This window comes from Ranitomeya variabilis, chromosome 4, assembly GCF_051348905.1.
Source record: "Ranitomeya variabilis isolate aRanVar5 chromosome 4, aRanVar5.hap1, whole genome shotgun sequence".
Lineage (NCBI taxonomy): Eukaryota > Metazoa > Chordata > Amphibia > Anura > Dendrobatidae > Ranitomeya > Ranitomeya variabilis.
In genome coordinates, this window is record NC_135235.1 from 301,610,815 (window position 1) to 301,627,852 (window position 17,038).

At 44.4% G+C, this 17,038-nt stretch overlaps 1 protein-coding gene across 3 annotated transcripts in view; it reads left to right on the forward strand.

Moving 5' to 3' along the window:
* Positions 1 to 17,038, forward strand: part of AJAP1 (adherens junctions associated protein 1) — a 446,974-nt gene that overhangs the window by 326,890 nt on the left and 103,046 nt on the right. For all 3 annotated transcript variants that reach the window (XM_077250316.1, XM_077250315.1, XM_077250317.1), the window contains exon 3: positions 476 to 563. In XM_077250316.1, the coding sequence (XP_077106431.1) occupies positions 476 to 563 (88 nt within the window). The remainder of the gene's footprint in view (positions 1 to 475; positions 564 to 17,038) is intronic.

The following is a 17,038-nucleotide window of genomic DNA, read 5'->3' on the forward strand; positions in this document are numbered from 1 at the left end:
TGTTTTAATCTAAAGCACACCAACGTAAATAATTAATTTTATTCAGGGGGTATATAAATCTGAGACTGGAGTAAAAAAAATGGTGTTTTGTGTTGAATTTGGAGAAATCACTTGTTATGTTACTTGTGTTAAATTTTTCTTGTTTGATTGTTTTTTTGCAAACGTAGACAGTTTGTAAGATTTGATAACAAATATAAATTTTATTTGCAATGAGGAGCTGTAGTCCTGGATTAATTGATCTCCTTAGGAACCAACATGTTACTAAGTAATTCATTAGAGCAAGGGCACACAATGTCAGTGGCCCACAACACCAGCATGGACCAGTCTACATTTTAGGGATTTTATTGTTGCCTCGACAGAGCTTTTCCACATTTTACTTACATTTCCTGCTATTTTATTACTTATTATTGACTTTGTTTGTTTTTTTGCTCATATATCACATGGCTTTTGCTTCTGTCTCTGCTTCTCTGTACAGGTCTAGCAGTACACCAGATAATTACCATCACTGTCTCCCTAATTATGGTCATTGCAGCCTTGATAACAACACTCGTCTTGAAAAATTGGTAAGGATGACTTCTACTCATTTTCCACTTAATGTTATGGAAGTGTATAGCATATATGTGGCTCAGCAGATTAAGTAATATGTGTCACCTTCATGTACTCTAAGGTCATATTTGGGCTTTTAATTATTGTATGTGTTTCATTGTATCTATCATGTGCCTAAATGGATTTACTTATAGGCACAGTAGGCCTTGGCCTAGAGGAAGTCCTGGGTGGTAGACATGAGCTATGATTAGACTACGATCACACCAAAATGTCCTGCTTAATTATGTAACAGCTTAACTTGAAGTTTGGCCTAGATGATAAAGGTGCAGACTAATTAAAGCTGGGTTTACACATTAGACTTTAGTCAGTTGAACCCTCCAATATCGACAAGTTTGATCAAAGGTCTGATGTGTATGCTGGTGCTGGCCTACTGATGGTTGGAAGAGATGTTGATCATACATGTCTGATTTTGGACTGCCGATTGCATTGTGTCATGCGGTTACTGGGTAGACTACAGCTGATTACCCGGGCCCCTGCGATATCCCTCAGACTAGGGAAAGCCCTGTCTGTCCCTCTCCCAGAATTTACACTGATGGTGTGCTTGTCTGGGCCACCAGGCCTGACCCTGACTCCTGTTTCAGTCCTATGCTGAAACCTCCACCCGCCACCCAGTGATTAGACCACACACCAACCCCTACAGAAAGCACAGACAGGGAAAACTAAAAACGCACCACGCCGCAGACTCACAGGAAAACACTATAATGTGCACAGGGCAAAAGAAATACAAATATAGGAAGGAAAAATATGACAAAAGATAATACACCACCAGATACGATATTTCTTCTCCTAGACCACCACTCCAGACCGAGATCACCAGGCACAAGACACAAGCTATAATCGGCGATGCCCAAAGTCCAGAATGACTATTTAAAGGCCACGGGTGTGACCCAGCCTCCAACCCCATTACCAGCTAGATTAACCCCGGACAGCCTGGATAAAATCGAGCCGGCTCCACTGAGCGTATAGTGGATGAATGTGGAATTACCGCTGTCTGTCGGACGCCCTAGTGTGAATAGCGTCCGACATGACAGTACCCCGCCTTCTACGAGGGACCCCGAGGCCCTCACGACTTATAGGACCCGGCTTGTCCGGATGGCGGTGGTGAAACATACTGACCAGCCGGTCCGCATATATGTCCGAAGCTGGTACCCAAGACCTCTCCTCCGGCCCATAACCATGCCAGTGTACCAGGTACTGTAATGTGCGGCGCACTATACGAGAGTCAACCACCTTGGAGACTTCAAACTCCAAATTACCATTTACCAAGACTGGAGGTGGCATCGGCGCCGCGTCCATGGAACCCACCACCTTCTTTAAAAGAGATCTGTGAAACACATTGTGTATCTTATAAACCGTAGGAAGCTCCAATCGGTAGACTACCGGGTTAATGATGGCGGCGACCCTAAATGGACCAATAAACCTTGGACCCAATTTCAGGGATGGTACTTTGAGTTTTATGTTTTTTGTGGACAACAACACCCAATCACCCACACTCAGGTCCGGACCTGGCACACGTCTACTGTCAGCCACTCGTTTGTACCTTGCACCCACGCTCAGCAAGCGCTGTTTCACTCTCTTCCAAACGGATGACAGTTGTGCTCCTAGCTGGTCCTCCTCTGGAACGCCAGCAGAGCCACCCTGACGCAGAGTACAAAATTGAGGATGGTACCCGTAAACGCAAAAGAACGGGGACTCCCCAGACAATTCCTGGCAGTGATTATTAATGGCAAACTCAGCCAAAGCAAGGAACATCGACCATTCCTCCTGATTGTCAGAAACAAAGCAGCGTAAATACTGCTCCAAATTCTGGTTCATACGCTCGGTCTGACCATTTGACTGAGGATGAAACGCCGAAGAATGTGACAACTTGATCCCCAGCCGTGAGCAAACTGCTTTCCAAAACTTTGCCACAAACTGAGTACCCCTATCTGAGACTATGTCAGATGGGACTCCGTGAAGTCTGACCACCTCCTGCACAAAAACCTGAGCCAGTGTCTTCGCGTTAGGCAATGAAGGCAAGGACACAAAGTGCGACATCTTTGAGAACCGATCAACAACCACCAAGTTGACCGTGTTCCCAGCTGAGGAGGGTAGGTCAGTAATAAAATCCATGGAGATCTCCGTCCATGGCCTACTGGGTACCCCTAGAGGATGTAACGAGCCAGCAGGACGGGAGCGAGGCATCTTAGCTCTAGCACACGTGGTACATGCTGATACGTACGAGACCACGTCCTGTCGGATTTTGGGCCACCAAAACTGACGCGACACCAACTCCAAGGTACCCCTAACCCCTGGATGGCCAGCCAGAACAGCGTCATGATGCTCACCCAACACCTTTAGGCGAAGATGGAGCGGTACAAATGATTTGTTAATGGGAAACTCTGGTGATACTTCCTCCTGAGCCTTGGCAATCTCAGCGTCAACCTCTGTCGTGAGAGCCCAGACCACCACACCCTTTTGGAGGATGGGTACCGCATCTTCCCGAGGTTCTCCCCCCGGAAAACACCTGGATAAAGCATCTGCCTTAGTGTTCTTAGACCCCGGTCGGTACATAACAAAAAAGTTGAATCGCGTGAAAAACATTGCACAGCGAGCCTGCCTGGGGGACAGACGCGTGGCTGACTCTAAATAAAGCAGATTTTTATGGTCGGTGATAAGTGTAACATGGTGGACCAACCCCTCCAAGAAGTGTCGCCATTCCTCAAAAGCCAACTTGATAGCCAACAACTCCCTGTTGCCGATATCGTAGTTACGTTCGGAGGGTGACAGCTTCTTGGAAAAGTAGGCGCATGGACGCAACTCGCCCAAGGATGAGCCTTGTGACAGCACCACCCTCACTCCAACCTTAGACGCATCGACTTCCACGGTAAATGGTTTTTATATGTCCGATTGCACCAGAATGGGGGCCGAAGCAAAACTGTTCTTCAGAAATTCAAATGCGTGCACAGCAGCTTCAGGCCAGGCGGAGAAATTGGTACCCTTTTTCGTCATGTCAGTAAGCGGTTTAGCAATGGTAGAAAAATCTTTGATAAATTTTCTATAATAATTAGAAAATCCAAGGAACCACTGGAGTGCTTTTTGGTTATCAGGCCGTTCCCAATGCAGCACCGCTTGCACCTTAGCGGCGTCCATTTTAAACCCTGAAACAGACACAATATAACCCAAGAAAGGCAACTCCTGAACCGAAAAAACACATTTCTCCAGTTTTGCATAGAGCTTATTTTCTCTGAGTAGCTGTAACACCTGCCTCACATGTTCTAAATGAGTATCACGGTCGCATGAATAAATGAGAATGTCATCTAGGTACACAATAACGAATTTCCCCAGTACATGCGAGAACACATCATTTATGAAATGTTGAAATACAGCAGGTGCGTTTGTCAACCCAAATGGCATCACCAAATTTTCAAAATGATCCTCAGGGGTATTAAAAGCCATCTTCCACTCATCACCTTGACGGACTCTTATGAGGTTGTATGCCCCCCTGAGGTCAAGCTTGGAAAACCACTTAGCACCAGCCACCTGGTTGAACAAATCAGGTATCAGTGGCATAGGGTATGGATCACAAACCGTAATCTGGTTTAACTCCCTGAAATCCAGACACGGGCGTAGTCTGCCATCTTTCTTCTTAATGAAGAAGAACCCCGCTGCCACCGGCGAGGACGAAGGCCTGATGTGCCCTTTGCTCAAACTCTCAGCAATGTAGTCTTTTAAAGCTTGCCTCTCAGGACCAGAGATGTTAAACATCCTAGCTTTCGGCAATTTGGCCCCAGGTTTAAACATAATAGTACAGTCATAGGGTCGATGTGCTGGCAATTCTGAGCAACCCTTCTCAGAGAACACATCTGCGAAATCCAGCAGTGACTCAGGAATGCTAGTAGTCACAGCGGACACACATGTGGCCAGGCAATTCTCCTGGAAGAAATCACTCCACTGAAATATGTCCTGAGTTTTCCAGTCAATCACCGGGTTGTGCATAGACAACCATGGAAAACCCAGAACCATTTGTGCAGGAAAATTACTGAGCACCCTACATGTAACTTGCTCAGAATGTAGGACCTTAATGTGGAGTTTAACCTCTGCCACAAACTCCGTAATCTCCCCCTGTGAGAGTGGAGTAGCACTGATGGATAGGATGAGGCAGTTTTTTGACCGTGAACCCAGCCGTGCGTGCAAACTCCTCATCAATGAGATTAGTGGCCGACCCACTATCCACAAAAACAGTGATTGGCAGCTCTCTGCCAGTGACAATAACTCTGGCAGGAAGCATACATTGAGAGACCACCATGGAGGATATGAATAAGCTCAGATTGGCCTCCTCCACACCCTCTGAGCTTAGTAGTTTTCTGCCGTTGCGCTTTTCTTAGAAAACAGAGGACAAGCATTAACATAATGCCCTTCCTTACCACAGCAAAAACAGGCTCCCTGATTCCTGAGTGAGGGGGCTCGATGATGTGACTCCCCTGCGATTTGCATAGGCTCCGTGGGCTCACCTGCAGCAACCTCACGTGCACCTACGCCCTCACCCATAATCGGCATCTCTTGCACCCCCTAACGCAAACGGCGATCAATGCGGACAACAAGACTCATAGCAGACTCTAGAGAAGCAGGAGTCTCATACATCAGGAGGGCTTGTTTAACCCTTCTCGAAACCCCATGTACAAACTGACTCCGCAGCGCCGGGTCATTCCATTGTGTGTCCACCGCCCAGTGGCGAAATTTAGAACAGTAATCCTCCACCATTCACTCCCCCTGGCGGAGAGCGCATATTTTAGATTCTGCTAGAGCCAATCTGTCAGGATCATCATATATGATCCCAAGAGCAGAAAAAAAAATCTCCACTGAGTTAAATGCAGCTGAATCAGATGGTAATGAAAATGCCCATGCTTGGGGGTCTCCGTTCAGTAATGACAATACCAGGCCCACACGCTGAGCCTCATTACCTGAGGAAACCGGGCGCATACGAAAATATAATTTGCAAGCCTCACGAAAAACAACAAATTTACTGCGTTCCCCAGCAAACCTCTCAGGTAACGGAATCTTTGGCTCTGCAACTCTACCTGCATTTTCAGCCTGCACATTAGATACTACAAGACCCTGTTGCTGAACTGCCCCCTTCAACTCAGTGACCTGTAAGGACAGCGCCTCCAACTGGCGGGTTATGGAAATCATGGGATCCATGGCATCCAAAATTTATTTTGGGCCGATTATAATGTCATGCGGGTACTGGGTAGACTACAGCTGATTACCCGGGCCCCTGCGATATCCCTCAGACTAGGGAAAACCCTGTCTGTCCCTCTCCCAGGATTTATACTGATGGTGTGGTTGTTTGGGCCACCAGGCCTGACCCTGACTCCTGTTTCAGTCCTATGCTGAAACCTCCACCCGCCACCCAGTGATTAGACCACACACCAACCCCTACAGAAAGCACAGACAGGGAAAACTAAAAACGCACCACGCCGCAGACTCACAGGAAAACACTATAATGTGCACAGGGCAAAACAAATACAAATATAGGATGGAGAAATATGACAAAGGATAATACACCACCAGATACGATATTTCTTCTCCTAGACCACCACTCCAGACCGATATCACCAGGCACAAGACACAAGCTATAATCGGCGACGCCCAAAGTCGAGAATGACTATTTAAAGGCCACGGGCGTGACCCAGCCTCCAACCCGATTACCAGCTAGATTAACCCCAGACAGCCTGGATAAAGTCTAGCCGGCGCCACTGAGCGTATAGTGGACGAATGTGGAATTACCACTGTCTGTCGTACACCCTAGTGTGAATAGCATCTGACATGACACATTGTTGTCCCTGAGATAAGCCTAGCCACTGGCCGACGTGCCAGTCATTGGCTTTCTCATAGAGAACACAGGAGCATTCGTCTGAACAAGCGTTCTTGTGTTTGGGAGAGTCAGCTGAGATGGTTGTCGGCCGAACAATCTTTTCGGCCGACAGTCATCTAATGTGTGTTGCCAGCTTAAGGCATTCACCATGACCTGGAGTAACGGCATTGATAAGATTTCCTCAATTACTTATCTAACAGGGATGAAGCCATCACAGCCCCTTACCAATGATACAGTAGTAAGTGGCACCATCCTTGGCGGTTGTCCATACATTCCACCTTGCATGGTGTATTTTGTAGAAAACCTTCTGCAGTGAACAGGATTTTCCATTTTCTGTAAAATGATATTAAGTAGTTCATGTGCGCTTTCGGATACATCAGGGATTTAATTCTATCCAATCCATTGCTTTTTCTTCTTTTTTTTACGCATCCTTAAATAAGCTCTTTGATTTTGCAAAAATACTGTAGGGAAAAATAAATTATCGTTTTCCTCAACAGTGTTCTCGAAGGCTACCTGTGGAGCTTTTTATTGGAAATTGCAGTATTTTCTCAAACATGAATAAACATAACGTTACAGTAATTATAGACCGCAGTTTGCTTGTAATATCTGGAAGGCCTGGAGACTAGAGTTCCTTTAAAAAGTAGCAGTTTATATAACATTACTTTGGAACAAAAAGTAAAAGTTTTTTTTTAACTGAATGTTAAAATTCACTATTTTAACGATTTAAAGGAGAAAGGGAATACTTCTGATTTCCTCCTAGTGTAACAGATGTAACAATGCAAGTGTAATGAACGAGGCAGTACACGTCTAGTCGGAATGTGACAGGACGTATGCAAATCACATACTTGCAGTCACATGACCACCAGCTCCTGTTGCCATCATCGGAGAATCCTGACTGAGTGCAGTGTGCGCATTGTGAGAATTCACAAGTCTGCAGTCACATAGAGTGACTGCAAACTTGTACCCCAAGCCTGGACAACCCCTTTAAAGAGAAGATCACAAAGAGGATCATTGCTTTCTAATTTTAGAAAGTGGCTGGGCAGACAATAAAAGTACAATAGGGTGTTATCCATATTACAATTTAAGGGGAAAAGGTGGTACCGCTCCTCTGATGCGGTTTTGCCAGGCACAATGCTGAAAAAGTTTTATACATGATTCCCAGCTGCTGCAGCCCCACAGCTTGGCATGTTCAATGTAGTATTCGAACAGTTTGGGGATAGTGGGTGTCTGGGGTGCTGGTATTGTAACAATAAAGGAGTCAAATCCTAGAAAACGTTACTGCAGTTTATTCCCTACATGTTTTGAAATATTCTTAAAGGGGCATTTCCATCTTCAAGATCCCATCCAAACATGTAGTAGATGTAATAATAATAATATTAGCAAATACCTCCAATTAGAAATGTAGTCTAGTTTTTCTGTTCTCTATGTCTCTTTCCTCATGTTGCAGGCATTGCAGGACCTTAGGTATCCATGGTTACGACCATTAGCTAGCTAACTGTCACTATATCAGTGGTTGTAACCATGGATACTTATGGTCCTGCAATGCCTGCACATGAGGAAAGAGACTTCGTGAATCAGAAAAACTATACTACATTTCTAATTAAAGGTATTTGCTAATATTATTATTATTACACCTACTACATATTGGTATAGGATTTTGGTGATGGGAATACCACTTTAACTTCTATTAATTTATGTGGATTTTCCTGAAGAAGTAAGAATACTTCGAAATGCATTGTGAATAAACTGCCCCCACTGACAAGCGCTTGAATTGGACTCCTTTTTTGTTTATTATCTGATTGTTTTAATCTACAAAGCCGAAAATGTTTAGAGTCCACTTTTCTAAAAGTGAAAAACTCCTTTAAACTTTATGTCAACATTACTAATATAGTTTATAAAGTCCTCTGTCATTGTCAAGTGCCCCATTTTATCCCTGCTGACTGTCGCCTTCTTAATGCTTTGTTTGCCTGGAGAATAAAGCTTTGGGTTCACGCTGTATTTTTGTCAGAAGCAATTCTCTCTGTGCCTTTATCTGCAGCTATTGAAACGATGGACGCAGATCATGGCGGGCGCTGATTACTGCAGCGGGAGTAATAAGCACAGTCAGGAAGACGGAAGCCAACAAGTAGAATCGGGTCAGGGCCAGTGGTCAGAGAAATAGGAAACAATCAGTGGTCAGGAGCCATGGGATCAATTTATAGTAAAATGAAGCTATAATAGCTTGTGGAAGGGAGCAAGACAATGTTCAAGCAAGTGAAAGTCACACGCTAGTGAATTATCCGAATAATACATGCTCCGCGCATAGAAGTAAACAACAGACAAGCAACAGGAAACAGGAAGAGCAGGAAGCTGGAGCATTATAAAGGATGATAATGGCATAATTGCCAACAGATGTCACATTGCCAAGACATCTCTGCAGCTTTACTTTCCAGACTCGAAATAAAAAAACTGGCTGCTGTACTTGTCACGCAATCCATTTCCCTTACAGTGCGAGTGAGCCGAACTTTTCTCGGAGTCTGAACTGCAGGGCGATATTATTTGGGAATAAAAGTAAAATAGTAAAAGTATCAAATATAAAATTATCATCATCATACTGTATATGTGTCACAGATACAATGCCATCAATTCAGAATCATTTCGAGAATGTGCACCTAGGATAGGATTTCACGGTTGTTATTATAATTAAGGGGATTTTTCCAGGGATAAAATAGAATAAAATTAACTGTAAATATTAAGGTAAATAGCTAATGTTGTCCTCGTGCTCTGATCCTATGGAAGCCAATCCATGCTGGGTCCAGGTAGCATGACATTTTGGCCCAGTGTTCGAAACAGGTTAGTATTTCCGGTTTGGGAATGTGACCAAGACGATATGTAAGACAGATTGATTGATTCTTATTTTAACAGCTAAGCCAATGTGCTTCTCCCTCCTATTGAAACGTGGCTGGCTGATCTATTGAAATAACTCTGTCGCACACTGTCCATTGTTGTATGATAGTTGTATGATAACTTTAAGTACTAATATTTTTGTAGGTCGTAGTGTGTAAAAGAAGTAGTAACAGTAGTATTGGTGGTAATAGTAGTATTATTGGTACTAATAGTAGTGGTAGTGTTGTTGGTAGTAATAATAGTAGTATTAGTGGTAAGAGTAGTATTGCTAGTAATAGTAGTTGAGTATTGGTAGTAAAAAATAGGAGTATTGGTAGTACTGGTATTGGTAATAATATTGGTAGTAATAGTAGTAGTTCTGTTAGTAGTAATAGTATTGGTAGCAATAGTAGTAGTTGTATTAGTAGTAGTAAGTAGAGTAGAGCGAATTTCTTCGGTTCCCCGCTTATTCAGCAAGCTATGGCTCTTACCGAGTAAACTGCAAAGGGAACCCGGATACATGGAGTGCGTTGGCTGATCGGCGCCGCAGCTGCATGTGTCGCGACTGTGTTACTGTCATGGCACATGCATTAAGAGCCTATTTGTTGGGCTCTCCATGCATGTGCTGTGACTGTGACACAGCCGTGACCCATGCAGCTGCGACGCCGATCAGCCGGCACGCTCCATGTTTCTGGGTTCCCTCTGCAGCTTATTTGGTAAGCGCTATAGCTTGCCGAATAAGCAGGGAACTGAAGAAATTTGCTCAACTCTAGTATTAAGTAATATTGGTAGTAATAATAGTAGTAGTATTGGAAATAATTGTAGTAGTATTGATAGTAATAACAGTAGTAGTATTGGTAATAATAATATTGGTAGTAATTGTAGTAGTAGTAATAGTTGTAGTATTGGTAATAGTAGTAGTATTGGTAGCAATAGTACTATATTTAGCCTAATGAGGTCCAAAAAATAATAATAAATAGGAGTCACAAATGAGCCTAAAAAGGAAAACTCCATGGGAAAACACTAATAAATTGTATTCAGTACAAATTCACAGACAATAAAATACAACTAAAAAGCCAAAAAGGTTAAGTGCAGAGACTGATGAAAGTGGTAATTATACAGTAGATTGCTGTGCCTATCAAATAATGTGCTCAGCAGCATATATACATTTAAAATAAAAAATATGCAAAACTAAAAGATGTTATGGCCCACACTGAGAAATGTATACCTGATGGCTCAGAACTATGTGAAACCCACAACTAAAAGCTGTCACAGAATACAAAATATCTCCCCCTAGTGGTAACATTTTAAACAGTATACAGATCACCACCTGAAGTGTTGATGGTAACAGTAGTAGTATTGGTAGTAATAATACAAGTAGTATTGGTAGTAGTGATGAGCGAATATACTCGTTACTCAAGATTTCTCGAGCATTCTCGAGGGTCCTCGGTGTATTTTTTAGTGCTCGGAGATTTCGTTTTTCTTACCACAGCTAAATGATTTACATCTGTTAGCCAGCATAAGTACTTGTGGGGGTTGCCTGGACCAAGTTTGGGTTCTGGCACCCAACTTGAACTTTATTTCAACCCTCTCTCCTCTCTCTCAAACTTTACCAGAACGCCAAACATTGCAACGGACTTCCAGGACCAGTCATTGTTTGGCGTTTATCACCATGTGGCCAATGGAAGTCTCTTCTCAACATTCGTCTGTGAGACCCAGGACAAAGCTCTCATAGACTTATGTTAAAACCTCCTTCAAACGTCCTGGTGATTCTTGTACAGGAAAAATCAGTACTAGTGAGATCTGTGGCCCATGTCCATATCCATCCGTATGTATGTGTGTGACATCAATGTGACATCAGTGTGTCCATTTGCTGTTTGCGTATCCATTTTTCTCATCCGTGTGCCGTCGGTGTGTCCCTGGCATATGTACTGGCGCATGGGCAAAGCAGTACAGTTTGTGCTGATCCCAGGCACCGGCGGCGGAAGGCAGGTCTCATCATTGTCTCCTTGTCAAGAGGAGATCAGCGCGACCTGGCGACAGTGATGGGGGTTGTATTCAGCACCCACTATGTACATCCTGCATAAAATAAAGAATTCAATAAAAAAAGGCCTGGGCTCCTGCAGAATTTTCATAACCAGCAGAGGAAAAGCCCATGTCTGGGGATTGATGTTAATAGTCTGGGAAAAAGGGCAATATCCCCAAAGGTTCCCAGGCTATTAATAACAGCTCACAGCTGTTTGTTTAGCCCTTACTGGTGAATTTACATGGGAACCCAGAAAAGAATTATGTAGGGTCCTCCTATAAATTCAAAAAAGCAAAAGCTAAATAGACAGCGGTGGGTTGATATTAATAGCCTGGGTAGGGGTTAGAGACATTGCCCCTCAGGCTACCAACCACTGTAGAAATGGCGCATCCGTTAGTTGTGCCAAATCTGGCACTTAGCCTCGCTTTTCCCAATTGCCCTGTGGAGGTTGCAAGTGGGGTAATAGGGTTGGGGTTGATGTGGCTTTTGTGTTGTCAGATAACATCAAGCCCAGGGGTTAGTAATAGAGAGGCGTCTATAAGACACCCCCATTACTTATCCCAGGTAAATTTGGAAATAAACACACATTTGAAATGAAAGGCAACACCTTATTTTACACATTTATTTAGAAATAAGAAACAAATTTATACTCACCTTACACTTAATCGATTGAAGCCCTTGTCCCCTGTAAAAAAAAATAAAAATAAACAACCATATCCCTCACCTGTCTGAACTAAAGATTGGCAATACTGTCCCACACTGTACTCCATCTCTGCGATATCTGACTTACAATTTGAACAGTGCCATGATGCAACCGTCCAGGCTGAAAACCATGAAACAAGAATGTGCCATGAGCGCAGTTTCAGTGATAAGCAGTGATGTCATAGAGCTTACCGCTGGTCATAGAAGGTGCGTTCCCAGGGTCACTTCACTGTGAGAATGATGATGAGGTTGTAGATCCCACTTGGTGTGAACCCAGAGGTATGCAGCTGAGTAGCTCAGCAGACTAGGTTGAAGAGGAATGTGAGGAGGTTACGTTGCGGCTTACAGCACAGACACAATCTGATGCAATTATGTCAAGCACTGCATCCTCAACCACAACTCTGGCTGTGGCTAGCACCAGACACAAGTCTGCAGTTCGCAGGGATGGAAATGGATGTCTAGCATGGTCCTTTCTTAAAACTGTAGAGGATGACCCAACTTATGTTATCTGCCAAATTTGCAAAAAAAACTCAGTAGAGGCAAAAATTGCAATAATTTGAAAACTACAACCTAACCGGCACATATGCAATCAACATGCCTTATTCTTGGAATCTCGCTGCGCTAAAATGCTGCTTCTTACTCCTCCATCACTGTGCCAAGTATTTTCACACAGGTCTCCAGCTACAGAAACTCCACTTGTTTACCCTCTACAGTTGTGGTGAGTGAGAACTTGTCACCTTTTACTGAAGAGTACATGCCTGCTGTTTTTGTGTCACCTAGAGCAACACATCTTTCTCAATCCACCATAACATCTCCGCCTGCACCTCACTCACAGTCTAGCAGTTTGTCATGTTCACCCTACTCCATCCTCTCTCAGCACAGCAGCCAGCCCTCGGTACCACAGTTATAGTCACGTAAAAAAAGTTTTCTTCTACACATAGCAAAGCTAAGAGCTTGAACTCCAGCTTCTCCGATCTATTGGCTATGGAAATGCTGCCTTTCCGCCTTGTGAATACAGAAGGTTTCAGAAAGTTGATGGCTGTCGCAGTATCAGTTGCCGAGTTGCCATTACTTTTCTAAGAAAGCTGTACCTGCGCTATACCAGCATGTCATAGACAACATCATCCATTCCCTGAAAAAATCTATGTCTGCCAGGGTGTATTTCACCACTGACACCTGAACTAGCAAACATGGGCAGGGGCGATAACTCTCCCTGACTGGGCACTAGGTGACTCTGGTGGATGTGGGGGCAGGCGTTTAAGAGGCTGCTCCACAAGTCTTGGAATTCCCAAGGTTTGTAGGACAAAACTTTTGTATGTAACACTTCCCCCACTGCTTCTGGCTCTTCCACCTCCTCTAGGGCCTCCACCTGTGCCCTCAACCTCTCCCTTAATGAGACATGCATTCCAATAGTGCAGAGAGAATCCCCCTACCTCCACACTGCGCAGCCGGGTCTCACCGCAATCAGGCAGTGTTAAAATTAATATGCCTTGGAGATCACAGTCACACAGCTCAAGAGTTGTGGACAGCTATCCAGGCTGAGTTAGAGCAATGGCTGTCTCCACTGAGCTTGTAGCCAGGGAAGTCCATGTGCGATAACGGTGCAAACCTTTTGATGGCCCTACACCATGGCAACCTCATACATGTGCCTTGCATGGCTCACATCCTCAAGCTGATGGTACAGCAATTTCCAGCCACTATCCTGACCTGCATGCGCTGCTTCATAAAGCACGGTAACTGTGTGCTCACTTCCGCACCCCCGCAGGTCATTGACTTGCATCACTACAGAGGTTTTTCGGCCTACCAGTTAACAGTTTGATTTGTGAAGTTCCAACATGGTGGAATTCCACTCTGCACATGTTGCAATGACTGTGGGAGCAGCAAGGAGCACTTGTGCAGTAATTATCTGCATGGGGAGGTTGTGGTCCCAGAGGAAGATGTGGAGGCAGAGGAGAATGCAGAAGAGATAACTATCTCTAAGTTCCGGACTGTTGTTGCACAGGCGAGTGCTATGGGAGGGTGGCTTACAGCAATTGTGGGGGGCTCTTGGTACCAGGCAAACTGTTGGTGAAGGTGAAGGAGCCGATTAACAAATGGAGGAGGATGAGATGATAAATGCGTGACAGTCAGGAGATGAAGAGGATAATGATCTCTTCTGTGATGTCCGTGGTTGGTGGGAGGAGATGGAGGAAGCAACCTTGAGTGTTAACCCGCCAAGAATATGCCATGGACTTGGACCTTATGGAAGCGCTCAACACATGAGTGCGTTCTTGCTGCACTTTATTCAACATGATGCCCAAATTCTTGGGGTTAGAAATAGTGCTGACTACTGGGTTGCTACTGTTGTGGATTCTGTTTGTGGGCTCCCTCTGGTGGTTACTGCTGGTACTGGGTGACTTTGGTGGGTTGCGGCCTTTGGTTTCCACCTGTCCATCAGTGGCTGGGTGTTTCCTATTTTACCTGGCCTTTCTGTCATTTCCCTTGCCGGCTATCAATGTATTCAGATGTGCTCTGTTCGGTTCCTGCCTCCCTGCTCCCAGATCTTTCAGGATAAGCTAAGTGCTGATTTTCAGTTGTTTGGTTTTTTGTCCAGCTTGCTTATTATGTCTCTATGCTAGCTGGTAGCTCTAGTGGACTGAGGTTCTCCCCATGTGCCATGAGTTGGCACATGGGTTCTTGTAATCTCAGGATGGTTTTTTTGATTAGGGTTTTTTGCTGACCGCTCAGTCCCCTTTTGTATCGTTCTGCTTTCTAGTTTACAGCGGGCCTCAATTTGCTAAAACTATATATATCATCTCTATGTGTGTGCCTTCCTCTCATTTCACCGTCAATACATGTGGGGGGCAACTATATCTTTTGGGGTTCATTCCGCTGGAGGCAAGTGAGGTCTTTATTTTCTCTGCAGTGCTAGTTAGCTCTTAGGCTGGTGCGTGGCGTCTAGAACCAACGTAGGCACGCTCCCTGGCTATCTCTAGTTGCGTTTGTCAGGCGTAGGGCAGCGGTCAGCCCAGGTTCCATCACCCTAGAGCTCGTCCGTAATATATTTGTACTTTGCTTGTCCTGTGCTATCCCTAGCCATTGGGATTCATGACAGTATAGCCGGCCCACAAAGTGTTAATTGTTTGGGCTGAAGCAGGAGATAGAGAAGTGTTTAAGGGAAATTTTTTATTTTTTTTTTCCCTTCAGAGTTTTGCTGCCTAGCCCTTAATTGCTGTCTAGCTGCTTCTTACCTCCTCTTAACCCTTGAATGGCTCTGATCTTAGCTGTTTAACATGGATGTCCAGAGTTTGGCTTCCAGCCTGAGTAATCTCGCGACAAAAGTTCAAAACATACAGGATTTTGTTGTTCACACTCCCATGTCTGAACCTAGAATTCCTATTCCAGAGTTCTTTTCTGGAGATAGATCTACCTTCCTGAATTTCAGGAACAATTGTAAATTGTTTCTTTCCCTAAAATCTCGCTCCTCTGGAGACCCTGCTCAACAGGTCAAGATTGTAATATCTTTCCTGCGGGGCGACCCTCAGAATTGGGCATTTGCATTGGCACCAGGGGATCCTGCATTGCTCAGTGTGGATGCGTTTTTTCTGGCATTGGGATTGCTCTATGAGGAACCTAACCTGGAGATTTAGGCTGAAAAGGCTTTATTAGCCCTCTCTCAGGGGCATGATGAAGCGGAGATATATTGTCAGAAGTTTCAGAAATGGTCGGTGCTTACTCAGTGGAATGAGTGCGCCCTGGCTGCAAACTTCAGAAATGGTCTTTCTGAGGCCATTAAGGATATTATGGTGGGGTTCCCTACGCCTACAGATCTGAATGAGTCTATGGCTATGGCCATTCAGATTGATCGGCGTTTACGGGAGCGCAAACCCGTGCACCAGTTGGTGGTGTCTTCTGAACAGGCACCTGAGACTATGCAATGTGATAGAATTCAGTCCAGAAGTGAACGGCAAAATTATAGGCGGAAAAATGGATTGTGTTTCTATTGTGGTGATTCAGCTCATGTTATATCAGCATGCTCTAAACGCACAAAAAGGGTTGATAAATCTTTTGCCATTGGTACTCTGCAGCCTAAGTTCATTTTGTCTGTGACTCTGATTTTTTCACTGTCTTCCATTTCCGTCGATGCCTATGTGGATTCGGGCGCTGCCCTGAGTCTTATGGATTGGTCATTTGCTAAACGCTGCGGTTTTAGTCTGGAACCTCTGGAAGTTCCTATTCCTCTGAAGGGAATTGACTCTACACCATTGGCTATGAATAAACCGCAGTATTGGACACAAGTGACCATGCGCATGACTCCCGTTCATCAGGAGGTGATTCGCTTCCTTGTACTTTATAATTTACATGATGTACTAGTGCTTGGTCTGCCATGGTTACAAACTCATAATCCTGTCCTGGACTGGAAAACAATGTCTGTGTTAAGCTGGGGATGTCAGGGGGTTCATGATGATGCACCTCCGATTTCAATCGCTTCATCTACTCCTTCTGAGATCCCTGCATTTTTGTCTGACTATAGGGATGTTTTTGAGGAGCCTAAGCTCAATTCGCTCCCTCCGCATAGAGATTGTGACTGTGCTATAGAATTGATTCCTGGCAGTAAGTTCCCTAAGGGTCGTTTATTTAATCTGTCACTGCCAGAGCATACTGCTATGCAGAATTATATTAAGGAGTCCTTGGAAAAGGGACATATTCGTCCATCTTCGTCCCCTCTGGGAGCAGGTTTTTTTTTTGTGGCAAAAAAAGATGGTTCCCTGAGGCCTTGTATAGATTATCGCCTTCTGAATAAGATTACAGTCAAGTATCAGTATCCATTGCCATTATTGACTGATTTGTTTGCTCGCATTAACGGGGCTAGGTGGTTCACTAAGATAGATCTTCGCGGTGCGTATAATCTGGTGCGGATAAAACAGGGTGATGAGTGGAAAACCGCATTTAATACGCCTGAGGGCCATTTTGAGTATTTGGTAATGCCTTTTGGACTCTCC